The sequence below is a fragment of the Xiphophorus hellerii genome, chromosome 3, assembly GCF_003331165.1.
Source record: "Xiphophorus hellerii strain 12219 chromosome 3, Xiphophorus_hellerii-4.1, whole genome shotgun sequence".
In the NCBI taxonomy this organism is placed as follows: Eukaryota; Metazoa; Chordata; class Actinopteri; order Cyprinodontiformes; family Poeciliidae; genus Xiphophorus; species Xiphophorus hellerii.
In genome coordinates this window covers 31,188,942-31,204,012 of record NC_045674.1, presented here as the reverse complement: position 1 = coordinate 31,204,012, position 15,071 = coordinate 31,188,942, and the positions used below count along the sequence as shown (strand labels likewise).

The window sequence follows — 15,071 nt, the reverse complement described above, 5'->3', positions numbered from 1 at the left end:
GTTATGTGTGTGTGGAAGCACAGTAATTAGGAGTTTCACATGATGTTTTGTCCTTCCGAGCACCTCTCCCCACACATGCACACAAACCCCCCACCGTCGATCCTTAGAGCACATTCTTGGAGCAAGATCAATAGATCTGAGTGGAGTTTTGTCTTTCTCAGCAAAAAAAGAAAGGCATCCGTCTGCTGTCTTGGCAAGATGTCAGGAAACATTTGACAGTGTGACCCCGGGGCCCGGTAAGAGTGCAGCATGAGGGAATGTGTATAAATGTCCCACCAGCAACATGGGGCCACAGCTGCTGGGCCTGATAAGACTGTTTCCACTGGATCTAAGAGAAGGTAAGGAAATATATTCATATTGTGAAGATATTATATGTTCATAAAAATAGAAATAAGATTTAATCTATAGCGAGATAAAGCTGAAAAGTTTTTAACGGTTTAGAGGGATCAGGCAGAAGTTGCAAAAGTTCTGTTTAAAAGCTGCTTAGTGAGATGGAGCGACTCAGCAGAGCAGCTGGTTGTAGAGGATCTAAAATGTTTCCATATCCATGTTAAAATGCTATTGTAGATGTTAAAGGTTTCAAATAATTTCTAAATGTTCTCCACCTTTAAATTGACATATGATCTGTACAATTCAACTGAAAACAAATACATTACATAGATTTAAAAAAATACCTGGATGCAAACTTGATTTGTTGAAACATCTTTTAATACCTTTTTATGATTCAGTCAGGATGTCACATCTTAATCAGAGAATTCCCACTCGGCTTTTCAAATGTTCTGCAGATATTTCAGATAGAAACAAATTCCTTTATCCGCTGTTTACCTCCCAGATTTCCTGCCATATTCAGTTCTGGACTCTGGTTGCATCATTCCATCAAATCTGGAATGATATGGAGTCTAATGCCTTAAAATAGAATCTCTCTTTACAACTTCCCAGCAAAGGTGCACAGAGCTGTTCTCTGTGAATTTGATGTTTTGGATCTGTGGTCCAAAGGTTCTCACTGTCATGAAAGTGTGTTTGATTATTCTGTGGAAAAAAAGATTTCCATCTTTCAATCTTGAACCACTACATACGGAGGAAACAGGTTATTCCATGTAGGACACAACCAGTACTTTAATTCCTGGAGCTCCTTTAGTCCTACTGTTGGTCTCATGGCAACCTCCTTGACCAGTTTCTTGTTTTCCTCACTGTTGTCTCATATTGCATCTTGTTTTCACTGACAACCTGCTAAGCGAGGTGTTAGAAGTGCTCTGGGTGGTCAGCCAGCAGCCTGCATGTTTCTGTGTCAAAAATGTTAAAAGTTGACAGGATATTAGAAAATATTACTAGATAATGTGTTATTGGAACACTTTTTTTATTGACAATATTTAAACACCAACTGCAGAGTCTGAAACCAAGACCAACACAATTTCTTTTTAAAATAAATATACTTTTTTTTGCACTTCAGTTAAATCCTAATGAAGTAATCAGAAAATGGATCTTCAAGCAAGCTGTGTAGTGATGGTCACATTTAAAAGGAAAATGAAATAAATATTAACTACTAAGAACAACAATGAGTAAGTATATTTGTATGCTTAGGGCACAGAATGTGTTTTAAGTTTTCTTATGTTTTATGAAAGCCACCTGTTTTATTTTTTTCAGTTTTTGTTAGTTCAATAAGGTATGTACACCTTTGAGAGCCACTGTACAGATAATTGCTCAGAGTTATTTGAGCAATTATCAAACAGAATATCTGTTTGCTTGATTTTTAAATTAGAACTTCTTCAATATTCAGTTAGATTATGATGTAATGATTATTAATTTATAATGATTTGTGATAACTTCTTTTTCCAACAAGCTACTCCCACTATCACTTGATTTTTCATTTTTCCACTAGATGAATCTTCAAACCGTCCCCTTCATCCTGCTGGTCATTTCCTGTTGCCAAGCTTTCCCGTACACCGAGCTGGCGCAGTACGTTGATGACCATCAGGAAGAACATGTTGAGGTGACAAACTTGAAACACTGATGGTGCTGATTCTCCATCTTACTGCTCATCTTTTTGACATACTACTTGCCTCATCTCTCTGTCTACATTGCTCTGTCTACAGAGCAATGTAGACAGATTGCTCTGTCTACATGTTGATCAACCACACTCACTGGGTCCAGCGAATGCAAGCATTTTGCACCTATAAACAATAAGCTCAAATAAAAGTGGGAGCAGGTTTTCTGTTGTAGGATCTTCCCCTCACCCTCATGGTTAGGCTATGGTTGTGTCTCCACCACAGTGCGCAATGACAGCAGGTTCTCCTTAGGGATTTCATTTGTTTGAGTTCTGTTTCATAAAAGTGCTCCATAGTTCATGTCCACAGGTATGTGAGGACAGGTCTGACATAAAAGTTAGAAAGAAGAAAATTGTGATTTGTTGAAGTATTAGTTGCTTACAGAAGGACTCACCTCACTTATTCAACAGAATAACTTTCTGTTATATCAACATAAACTTTCTTTGGATTGATTAAAAGTTATAGCTCATTCACAATGAGACTTTGATTTGTGCGCCAGGTTCTGAGGGAGTGGGTTGCAATTGAAAGTGACTCGAGCAACATTCTGAGAAGACCAGACCTGCACCGCATGATGGAGCTGGTGGCTGAGAAGCTGAGACTGATGGGAGGAATGGTACAACTGGTCGATATCGGAGAGCAAGAGGTCAGTGACGAAACCCCCAGGTCTCTGCTAAAGTGATTCCCTTTTATAACTTCTCTTTAAGAATTTGGAGTTTGTCGTCTTTACTTCAGTAGGCTAATAAAAATTTTGCAGGGGTTGCTCTATTGGACAGCTTTATGTCTTCATTAATATACCTGAGATGACAAAACTGCAGCTTGATTTACCAGAACAGCCAAGTACAAACCTTCTGAAGGCCAGGAGCTAACAGTTAACAGCAGGTTCATAAACATTTTCAAACGTTGACCCAATTTACAATATCACCTTCTGGATAAAAGCATCCCATATTCAAACTGAATCTAAACATGCAGCCTTTCAGTGTTCCTTGCTCACCAATTACCTTTCATTTCTGCTCCACCTGAGACCCAGTGGCAGCCACTTTATGGAAAACCAGTTAATGATCCGACATTTATTCCTCAACAAGAACAATAAAGTGAAAGGTGGAATTAGTGGGGTACTTTGAACTTGATCAGAAAGGAGGCTATGGCAGGGGGTTAAGTTAAGTTCACTGTAAGACAGACTGCTACAGGACGTTTTTCCTGCCAACAGCCATCAACAGCTACAATAACTCTTTGAAGAATTTGAATGAATGAGTTACAACATTTAATTTCCCTTTGTGATCAATAAAGTATTTTTGAATTTTGAATTTGAATTAGCTATTGTTTTAACTTTATTGTTATATCCTCATTTGTAAGTTATTGTGGATAGAAGCTTCTGCCAAATGCGTAAACACACATCAACACCCCCTAATACTGGTTCACATTGTGCCATATTATTTCCAAATCAGGTGGCTAATGTATCATTTTGTAGAAATGTGGGAATACCAACCATGCCTTTGTAAATGCAGCTTCCAAGTGGACAAACAATAGCACTGCCAAAAGTAGTGACAGCTCAGTTTGGGAGTGACCCCAGCAAACACACAGTGTGTGTCTACGGTCATGTGGACGTTCAGCCGGCGAAGCTGGAGGACGGCTGGGCTACCAATCCCTACAACCTGACAGATATCAACGGTAGTCACCTTTATGTTCTATATACAGCTTTTTACCTGATTTTTAACTGATTAAATGATAATTTCTTCTTGTGGAATTATTTTTCACACATCAGTCCAAAGACACCTATTATGTCTGTTTGAAACATCTCAAACATGACATCATTTGTGATCTGCATTTAAATTTTCCTGACCTACAGCAAATTCTAGTTGTAGTGTCATAAATAAATATGTTTTATGGCACTGTACCTTCAGGTAATCTGTATGGAAGAGGAACATCAGACAACAAGGCTCCGGTTCTGGCCTGGATCCACGCCGTTCAGTCTTACCAAGCCCTCAGCATGGTGAGAGAAAACACACCGACCCCTATAGAGACAACATTATGTATTATGTAAACATAGTTTTCACTTCAAATGGCTATATTTCTGTATGTCAAACAATTACTGCATTTGTTCTTAAACTCTACTTCTGGTATCCACCAGGACCTGCCAGTGAATGTGAAGTTTCTCATTGAGGGTATGGAGGAGACAGGCTCTAACGGCCTGGATGCAATGATCCTGGCGCAGAGAGACACCTTCTTCTCCGATGTGGACTACATCGTCATTTCTGACTGTGGTTGGCTGAGCAGACGGCCAGCCCTAACCTATGGCACCAGAGGGAACTGCTACTTCTTTGCAGAGGTTGTAGAATTCTTTCTTGACTCGTTTCTCTCTGTATCTGATTCTTACTATGTTGTGTGTTTGTAGGTTGAAGGCCCTAAACAAGACTTACATTCTGGTGTCTATGGAGGCACTGTGATCGAACCAATGACTGACCTCATTGGCATTCTTGGTGGGTCTAAAGGGCGTCTTCCTTTGATCCTCACACTTTGCCCTGTTCATTTGCTTTTCTGTTCCCTTTGGTAGTTTACGCAGCTGTTTTCCTTTAAGAATAAAGATTTCTCATCAAGACAGTCCCCAGTGAACTAGCTGAAGGGCTAAAGGAGCAGTACCCTTTGATCTCTAAGGAAAACATCCATTAAAATACTTGCGTGTTTAGAAATGGCTAGCTAAGTTAAGGAAATTAGAAGTGAATTGGTTTATAATGTGGACAAACATTTTTGTCAGATTTAAAAATAAAATCAAGAGCCTCCTGACAAATCTCTTCAGTAAGAAATCATCATTGTTAAAAAATTTTCAAACCTATATGTTGTTGCAGTAAATTATCTGGTGTATTTAGCTACCGTTGGTTTCCAAATTTTCTTTTTTTCACACTATAATGTTTGTGACAGTCAAATAATGTTGCTATCAAAGATAACATGAGCCAATATGAAAAACTGTTTTCAGACAATGATTTCATTCATTAAGGGAAAAGTCTGTCTAAACCAAACACCCTTTGATAAAGTCATTGCAACCCCTTTTTGTTAAATCAGGAATTAACTGATATGTTAAAAAAAACTTGTTGTTTCTAAAAACAGTGAGTTTAATTTCAGTGAGCACACCCAGACCTAATTAATCCCAAACCTGTAGAATAACATCACTTAAATAGAATCTTGCTGTCAACATGAAATGTGCTAAAAGACGTTAAAAAGCAGCCTATCACATCTAAAGCTAATAAAGAAGGCAAAGAGCAGATAAGAAACAAAGATACAGAGATCTACTGGCCTAAAAAGAAAACCATTTTAGTGAGTCCAGAGAACCACAAGGTAGAACCACTTTCCACAAATCAAGAAAACAAGGACAAGTAGCAGAAAAGTGAAACTTCCAGGGCAAAAACAACTTCTGACCGAAGATCTGTCTCATCTTCACAAAAAAACCCCATCTTGACAGTCTTCAAGACCTTTGGGAAAATATTCTGTAGACTGATGAGGAAAAACCGGTACTTCTTTTTAAGCTGTGTGTCCCGTTACATCTGTTTTGACTCTAACTCTGCATTTCAGAAAAAGAATATCACACCAAAAGTCAAACGTAGTGTTGATACTATGACGGTCTTAGCTGAAATCAAAATGGAAGTTTTAGGATGATCTAGTCAAATTCAAACTGAGTAAAATGCTGTAGCATGTTGGGATGATGGAGGAATCCAAAGTGACTGAATTAAAACAATTCTGCAAACATGAATGGGTCAAAATTTCTCTACAGGGATGTAAAATATAACTTACCAGTTATCGTAAACTATGGTTTAATAGTCATATTTGAATGCTTTCCTCAGCTAATGTTTTATATTGGGGGAAATTACAAGAAAAATCGTAAAAAAAATCCTGAGTTGTTTTATGGTCACTTTTCTCTCAGACACACTCATCAGCCCCAGTGGAAAGATTCTGATTCCGGGGATCCGGGAAGCAGTGGCTCCTCTGTCGGATGAAGAATGGAAAATGTATCAGGATATCGAGTTTGACGTGGACAATTACAAGAACAAGACTGGCGTCAGCCACCTCATGTACAACAACAAGGTAGTAAAAAGTCAAGTCGGAACCCCCCCCCCCCCAGTTTTCTCCCGACTCAACAAGGGGTTGCCTCTGTATTGCTCTTCCAAAGGTGGACTTGTTGGCGCATAGGTGGCGCTACCCCACTGTTTCCATCCATGGTATAGAGGGGGCTTTCTCTGACTCCGGCACAAAGACGGTCATCCCTGCTAAGGTTACTGCTAAGTTCTCAATAAGACAAGTCCCTGACATGGACCCAGCAGCGGTCAAGAAACAGGTAGCATATATGAGTGCTTTAGAGTGTTGATTTATGTAGTGCTTTGCTTTATTAAAGTCTCCTTTTTGTGCTTTAGGTGACGGACTACCTTCACTCTGTGTTTGCTAAGAGAAAGAGTCCTAACAAACTGAAAGTTACCATGGTGATTGGGGCCAAGCCCTGGCTGGCTGACACTAAGCACCCTCTGTATGAAGCTGGAAAGGCAGCGATCAAGAGAGGTAAGAAAGCTACTTCAGCTTTCCAGGGACTGGATCCTACAACAGCCTATTAGAGCCATTATAGGTAGAAAAAAAAATTATCTGTACTGCACACAGCTATATGTTTTACTTCAGTTCTCTTCTACCTGAACTGTTTGGCTTTACATAAGCTTGTTAACCTAACAGGAGATGTTGTGCTTATTTGTGAAATTGTAAAAGTATTTAGGGCTTTTGAAAATGCTTTGTTGTTTTTTCTTCCAACTCTGAAGAACATACAATAGACAAAGAGTTTTTGCATTTGAGTTATACATACATGATACATATTGGCTCTCTTTCAGTGTTCAATGTGGATCCTGATCTAATCCGTGAAGGTGGGACCATCCCCATTGCCAGAACCTTCCAGGATGTGACGAGGAAAAGCATCATCATGATGCCCATTGGAGGCTTTGATGATGGAATGCACTCCCAGAATGAGAAAATGAGCAGGTTTTACACACTTCATGCCTAATTTCCTTTTTTTCACAAGATAAGCTTAATTCTTTTCAGTTTTGGTCTCTTTTGCCCAAGGACACTGTTGGAAGCTATGTGCCCTTATGTGACTCCACAGATTTTCTTTCAGATTAATTTCAGCCGCTTGGTCAGTCGGTTCTAAAAGTTTAGTTTACCTCCTTTGAAGTCATTCTTATGTAGATGCATGTGAAAACTCACTGAGGTTTCTGAATGAAAGATTAAATAGAAATATGCTTTACTGTCCCACAGTGGGGAACATCTGGTGTAATATTAGGGAAGTGACAGGTAATCACACATGTAGATAACAAATGTAATACAATATATAAAATTAATTTAGGAGTAACACTGTACAGTAAGGGCAAAATTAATAAATAAAATACTGTGCAGTTGTTAAAAATAGCATAGTCCGAATCAAAGGAATGTGCAACTGAGTTGAATAATTTTAATAAATGCACAAAACAGACTTTTTTATTTTGCAGATACAACTACCTCGAAGGAACCAAGTTATTCATCGCCTACCTGAATGAAGTCGCCCAGATTAACAAGACAAGAATGAGTGTTTGATCATTAAAGGAAGATCAATCAATCTATCTATCTATCTATCAATCTCTCTCTCTTTCTGTATCTCTTTTTCTCTCTCTATCTATCTATCCTTGTTTCTTCTGGTTATTTTCATCCCTCCCCATGTATAATTAGTGTTAGTTATGTTCTAGATCATGCAGTACTGTAGTACATTGCATTTGTTTCATTTAATAAAAATAAAACAAATACAAAATTGTGTATACATTTTAATTGAAAAAGATTCTGTCATGTTGTATAATAAGTGGTAACAAGGAGTCAAAAACTACATTGTTCATTGAGTCATTTATTAAAATAGAAGTGGAAGGTTTATTTTTCTTATCAGATATTTGAAAAAATAATTTAAAAATGTAAACATTCAAACATAATACATGCATAAGTAGTCACACTCTTTATAAGACTCAGAACTGAGCTCAGGTTCATCTGATTGTCCTTTAGACATTTCTGCAACTTGACTGGAGTCCGGCTGATAAAGCCAGTTGACTGAGGACCTTGGTCAGAAAGCTGATCAATACCCAATGGTCATATTTTTAATTGAGTTTATTGAACACGTGACCATCTCAGGACACTTTACAAATAATATCAATTTAATTCAGTCATACAGACATTCCGAGTCAATTACATCCACTCCACATTTATCATAGTTATCAAACAGTAGATGTGTTTCCATTACAAATGTGCGCAAAACTTTATCAGTATTCTGCTAATGTAAAAAAAAACAACACAATTTTGCAGTTGCAGAGTTTCTGTTAAATACAAAACACAGCTAAAATCACACATACATAAGTCAGTTCATGTGATATTTTAAAAAAAGGCAAAGTCATAATCCTCCTACCACTTCCTGTCATCGTCATCTTCTTTTTTGCCAGTAGTAACATCCGGCTGCTGGTCACATCATTCCCATGATGCAAAAAATGTTTCCATTGCAGTTTTGTAAAATACACAAATTTAAGTACATCTAGGACAAAATCTTTTAATTAAAAAAATGTGGGTTTTTTGGGGGTTTTTAATTGGCGTGTCTCCATTAAGCTAATCTATTTTTGTAATTACAATTTTTGCAATTATATGGTCAGTGGAAATGCAGATAATGAAGTCAAGTTCAGTTTATAATTCATACTGGTTAAATAGTTTTCAATAACATCAACATTCCAACAAAAATCAAAGCAAACTCATGGCTGTTGTGTCGATTTATATCAGACTGAAAAATGCATTTTATTCCAACTGTGGAAATGACTTCAGGGTTTATTTCAGCCCAGCTCTCTTGCAGATCACTGATGTTTTCCAGCAGGAAATGGCTGGGAGGAACCCTGGTGTTGTGAAGAAGCCGTCCCTGACACCTCAGCGGCCTGATTCACAACACCAGCTGACCCTCCCCACCCACCCACCCACACAAGCCTTCACCACGGCGCTGTGAGATGATGCAGAGGCAGTGTGACGAGAACTTCTCTCCACAGACAGAAACATAACACACACCCACACACACACACACACACGGCACCTGCTGAACCAGCAAAGATTCTGTAACATTTGAAGCCATCTCCCCTCTGCAGTACAGTTCTGTCCAGGGTTACCTTGTCCATACACATAGCTGCAGCAGTACCCAGGTTGGAGCCTCAACAAATACTGGGACCAGTTTCCACGTCATTCACAGTCTCTCCACTGGGGGGCAGTTTGCACACAGGAATTCTGCTTTCACATTTTACAGGCTGATGATCTGATGTGAAACAGGTCACACACACGCACCTCGATTTAACCTATAGAAAAGACAATATAGGCAAATCAATTTGATCAGCAATTAAATGTTGGAAATATGTAATTTAGAATCTTGACCTCAGCACTGCAGCAGTTCATCTTTTACAAAATTCCCAATTAAAGATAAAATCTCGCAGAGTTGCTCTGTGAAACAAAAGGCCCAGTCCATAAATGTAGCAGCGCTCAATTTGCTCATCTATTTATAAAGTGCTTTGGAATTGAGGACAGGGTTATGATGAAGCTGAGAATAACTTTGGTCTCACAGCAGCAAGCCCTAATCCACCTTGAAGCAGCCCCGCTGAGTGGGAACACTCCAATCATGTCAGAAAAACTAGGTTTGCAGCAAGAGGAGATTTAGTAAAACCGTAACCCCGGGCCCCTGGGAGGCCTAAGATCTGGTTTCTACCAATCATAATCTGGCATGATTCCTCTGATTGTACACTCAGCAGGAAAACATGATTTTAAATGGTACCACAATTAATGATGTTCAAGGTAAAGAAGTAAACAACTGCTGGTTTAATGAATGGTACTGACAAACATAGAGTTTGGTTTTATTAGTTATTCATAGGAGTGGTGGTAATTCATGTGTTTATTTTACTCTTATGGCAAGAATAATAATAATTTTATTTATTTCAAATCATTAATAATAAACATGCCCCCAGGATACTCTACACCTTCCCACAGCCCACAGAACTGTGGTAGGATGACTCCTGTGCAACAAATTAGTTGTGAAATTTCCTCGCTCCTAAATATTCCAGTCAACTGTCAGCTGCATTATAAGAAAATGGAAGTGTTTGGGAACGACAGCAACTCAGTCATGAAGTGGTAGGTCATGTAAACTGATGGGGCGGGGTCAGTGGATCCTGAAGCACATAGTGTGAAGAGGTCGCCAGGTTCTGCAGAGTCAGTCACTACAGATCTTCAAACTTCATGTGGCCTTCAGATTGTCTCCATCTGGCAATAGGAATGGGATGCCATTTAGGCTCATATATGAATCAAGGTGAGCAAATACTTTTGGCAATAATATATAGATGGCATTTAACGGGCTATTATAACCACTATCACCAACAAAGCGGGACACTGGTGAAAACAAGGACATTTTCCCGGGTCTCATTTTTTTCCCATTGGATTGCTCTCTCTCTCTCACACACACACACACACACACACAAAATGCTCTTTTAATTGCCATATCATGTGTCATTATGATTATCATCTTATTTTGACTTTTAAATTTGTCTAATTTTACCTGCATAATTCACAACCTGGCCAAATTTCATTAATTTGCATCAAAACCGCCAAAGTTATGAAAAACAGAGAGAAACATGGCCAGGCATCAAAAACAGTGTGAACTCCAGCTTCAGATACAGTTTCATAAGGCATGAAGAATCACCATATGTATATTTATGGTTCTACGTGGACTAGAGGCATGCCTCCAGCACTGTGACCCTCTGAAGCTGTGTTGGTTAAACCTTCACACTGGGCCAGCTTGAATAATGAAGTTCCCAGTTACTGTGTCAGAGTGCTTTGCTGGGCTGTAGGTGGGAGCAGCTGATTAGCAGCAGCGTGCACAATGTTCTGCAGGCCTGGTAGTGAAGCTGGGTTTTAAGCTTTGCCTTTTCTCACTCCATTAGTCATCAGTTTGTCCTTTTCCCTGACCGGTGATGGACAGGTCAAGCCTTTACTAATTCTTCTGAAAGCTGCCGCGGCACACTTCACATAATATCCAGGCAACATATTCCTGCTAATCCCCTTTCATCAGGTTCACTGGCCTTTCTGGTCTATCTAATTGCAACAAAGCCCACATGAGGGCTTTTGTGCCAACAGAAAGTTCTTTTATGGTTTCAATTAAACGCCTGGACTGGCTCAGCGGAGACTCTTGGCTGACCGCCAGTGTCCTTCAGACAAAGAATGTCATGCACATAATGAATGGAAACACTTGAGTGAAGGAGAGGTGGAAGAGGTGCAGAAAGTGGTGGTGGGGGGAAATAACCCACCCAGCCACTCTGCTCACAGTTTAGCTGATTTCACAAGCACTTTTAGAGAGCTGGAAGATTTGAAGTAACAATCAAAAGTAGCCTGAGGAATTATCAGCTGGAGGAGGTATAGGGAGCGTGTGCATGTTGGGGCAGCGGGGATGCAGACAGGCTCAGTTAGAGGCAAAAAGGTGCACCAGTTGAAAAGGTGGAAGTGGTCTGAATCTTCTCAATGATGTCTTATTTAAAGGCTGTTGGAAGTTTCCTTTAACCTTCTCATCTAAACATGACATAGTTTTTGTTTCATTGTTTTCAGCTACTGTTCCAGCTGCCACAGTCTGTCTTTACTGTTAATCTGTCCTTCACTAGTTCTGTAGCCATCTTTCTCCAGATCTTCCAAACAATACACTTTGGTGGCTTTCATTTCAGCACATTCATATACAGTAGCTGCATTTCCATTGCAGATGTGCACAAGTCTACATTCTGCAGATACTGAAAAAAACCTCTATTTCACTATTTTGCAATGTTTCCATTAAATAAGAAATGAAATTAAAATTGTACGTGGATAAGCTTGTTCATGTGACCATGGCAGTGACAGATGTAAACAGCTACATGAGATATATTCATTATCCAGGCTTGGTGCTAGCGCTCATTATCTATCAGCCAATCAGAGGAGACGTCGGTGTCTTGTTCAGGCTTTGGAACAACAAGCCCTTTAAATGTGGGAGCGGCTCTATTTCACTCTATTTTGGGGTTTGGGGGAAATTGTAGTTGGTGATTTTAGAGAAGAGCTATGGATTCAACATGTTGGAATGACACAACCTTTAATCAGCTGTGTGATGCAGTGAGAGCTCTGGTGGAGCCAGCTGCACAGAAAAGAAACAGAAACAAACCATCGTCCTTCTACTACTTCCTGTCGTCTTCTTCAGGGTTTCAGTAGTAACATTCAGCTGTTGATCATGTGACTCGTGAGAGGGGGAAAAAAGTGTTTCCGTTTCAGCTTTGCGAAATTGATCTATTCTGGTACAGCTGAAAAACCACCTCATCCCAGCTCAACAACCTTTTCTCAAAAGATGTGAGTTTTTACGGAATTGCCGTGTTTTAATTAAGCAAAATTATTTCAGCTTTTCCTGTTCTATGGTTAATGGAAATGCAGCTACTGATGGGCAAATGACTACTTGTCATCAGAGCATCTCAATTATGAGTTCTGGACTTTTGCAGCATGTTGTTCATTGTCTTCTTTGGTCATGCTGATGCAGATTAGCTGCTGTGTTGGGGATCATTGACCTAATGATGACCCCAAAGCCTCATCTGTCAAGCAGATTGGCTTCATATTAGACAATCTATGTTAATAACTCTAACATAGTCCAGTAGCTGTGGAACAAGTCCAAATACCCTCCTCTCCACCACCTTGCTCCACTCGTTTTAAAAACATGGCCTTTTATGTTTTGCTGTCTGGTGGTTTACTCAGATCCAAAGCTTTCTCCTTCAACACTTTAAGCCAAGACATACTGGATGCTCTTCTCCTCACTGTTCGGTTATGAACTTGACGTGTTTAGCATGCTAAGTGAGAACTCTCAGAAAAAGCCCTTTGGTTTTCTGTTTCTTTTTGTTTTTGCTATTTCTTTAAACTCTCAGTCTGACCTTGCAGCCCTTTTGCTGAGACGAGCGTTCCTTGAAAGATTGGCAGCCGTCTAGATGCTTTTCACATGGGAATAATCTTTCTCTGTAGGATGAGGGACTATTAATAGCTCCAGAGGATGTAGAGGCTTTACATCCTTTCTAAGCAGCAAGTACTGCATCTACGATGTGGGCGCAACCACTGGTCACAGCAATCTTGATCATCATTATGAGTAAATTACAACCATCAACAATAAGAGAAATCAAGGTAAAGTTGCTTTAAATCTTCAAAGAAATGAGGAGGAAGGGTCGAGTAGACGAAGTGACATAAAAGTGTTCCCAACCATATGGAGGTCAAAGGTGATCAGAGACATGAGGAAGTGGAAGGAGAGGAAGAGATGGAAGAGGAAGAGCATCACACCGATGTGAGGAGAAAGAGTGTCTGCAGCTTTACCTCCACCTGAGCGGTCACATGGCGTTTCAGTTATCACTGAACATTATGTTACATCTGGATTCAGCACAAAACATATTTGCAAATGATCTAAGAGTCACTGCTCAGCTTTACACAATGAAATATTTTCAATAACTACATGTATGATAATCACACAGACAATAGGACGTTAGAGATTTCTTTAATTTTCCCTTAGCTGACGTTTTACAAAGCAAACATTGTTTAAACCTGATCATGTTTTTCATCTGTAAATTAACGGCACTGCCTTAAAAATCTTGGTAGTATTTTTCTATTAAAAAATTAAAACTGGCTGTTTTATTTCATAAGTTAATGAAGTTCAGATTCACACTGTGATTGAGTTCATCCTAACTGACTGGGCCTTCAGGCGTCTAACTGGAAATAAAAGCAGACAAACAGACCACAGAGGGTTACTGCAGTGCATGCATCTTTATTTAGGAGCTCTCCAGTTTAATATCTCTGAGCCTGACTTTGATTACATAAACACATATATATTTCTCATATGCGGCCGTCTCAATACCTCAAGCAATAACATCTTGTTGTCAAGAGATTTTTAAGGTCCCAGTCTGTTCCACTGTGAACAAAGTGCCGCAGCAAAGCCAGCTGCTGTCTGTCTGATTCTCTGATTCTTTTTTCCTGATTAGACAACCCGCCCCCCTGAACCTCACACCCTCCGATAATATTTTGCTTAGCAGACACCTCAGGCATGATGAGAAAAACGTGTTCTGACTAAGAGGATTACGATTATCTCCTACATGAAAAATCTAGGACACAGTAAATAAATAGTTTTGTTGCAATAAAACTTGGTCATTGTTTTGTCTATAATTTGAGTTCAGTTATTCATTTATATTTCTGTTTTCTTTTTTTTATTTGAATCCTAAAGCTGTACATGTATGGATTCATTTAAGTTCACAGTTTAATTCTGGTGAGTGCATGCTGACAAATATACTGTGACCAGTGCACTTTGTGCAGAGGGTCATCTTATTTGATAGGCACCTCTATGGGAAGTCTCCTGGGACAAACATGCTTGAAGGTTTCATGTGATTTTTGTGCGTGTACAAAAAGCAAACCACGCGTAAAATATCGCCCCCATTCTAATATAATGGCTAATGCAGTGGTTCTTAACCTGGGTTCGGTCGAACCCCAGGGGTTCGATGAGTCAGTCTCAGGGGTTCGGCGGAGCCTCTGCCGCGGAGGTAAAGACACACTTGTGTAAAGTCGTGATGACACGCCCCGCTTGGCCATCACTTGCTGCAGAGGATCATGTTAAATGTAACATGATGCCAATCATTGCTGCGGGTAATTTAGTGCACGCAGTGTCAGCGGCTGTCATAGTTGTACGTCGCGTGGTTTCTTTCTTAATATTTTAATCCATACTAAATATGTTGAGCAAAAAAGAAGAAAATGAACAGACTTTGCTCTGAAGATGCACTTGCCAAGGTGAAGCCACGCCTCTCTGAACTGGTCTCCCAAAAAACAACAGCAGAAGTCACACTGATTTGCAGGTATGTAATTTGTGCAATACTTTATTCTGGCCCCCAAAAAGTATTTTGTGGATTCAAAATGACAAAAAACAAACTAAATTTAAAATAAAATTAAAAA

At 39.4% G+C, this 15,071-nt stretch overlaps 1 protein-coding gene and 1 long non-coding RNA gene across 3 annotated transcripts in view; one reads left to right on the top strand and one right to left on the bottom strand.

The window, feature by feature from the left end:
• The first annotated feature begins 177 nt into the window (after positions 1–177).
• Positions 178–7,854, top strand: cndp1 (carnosine dipeptidase 1). The gene is made up of 12 exons (XM_032558745.1): positions 178–338; positions 1,880–1,990; positions 2,545–2,688; positions 3,551–3,713; positions 3,947–4,035; positions 4,174–4,371; positions 4,438–4,522; positions 5,959–6,119; positions 6,205–6,369; positions 6,446–6,587; positions 6,905–7,052; positions 7,556–7,854. The coding sequence occupies exons 2-12, from the start codon at positions 1,880–1,882 to the stop codon at positions 7,638–7,640; spliced, it is 1,491 nt and encodes a 496-aa protein (XP_032414636.1). The 5' UTR covers positions 178–338; the 3' UTR covers positions 7,641–7,854.
• The window catches only part of LOC116717391 (uncharacterized), a 38,812-nt gene continuing 27,698 nt past the window's right edge, over positions 3,958–15,071 (bottom strand). The window contains exons 4-5 of one of the 2 annotated variants that reach the window (XR_004338734.1): positions 9,227–10,361; positions 3,958–4,057 (exon numbers count right to left, since the gene is read on the bottom strand). This is a non-coding gene — a long non-coding RNA (uncharacterized LOC116717391). Of the gene's footprint in view, positions 4,058–8,177; positions 10,362–15,071 lie in introns of those variants that run through there. The other variant, XR_004338733.1, reaches the window with a different exon arrangement.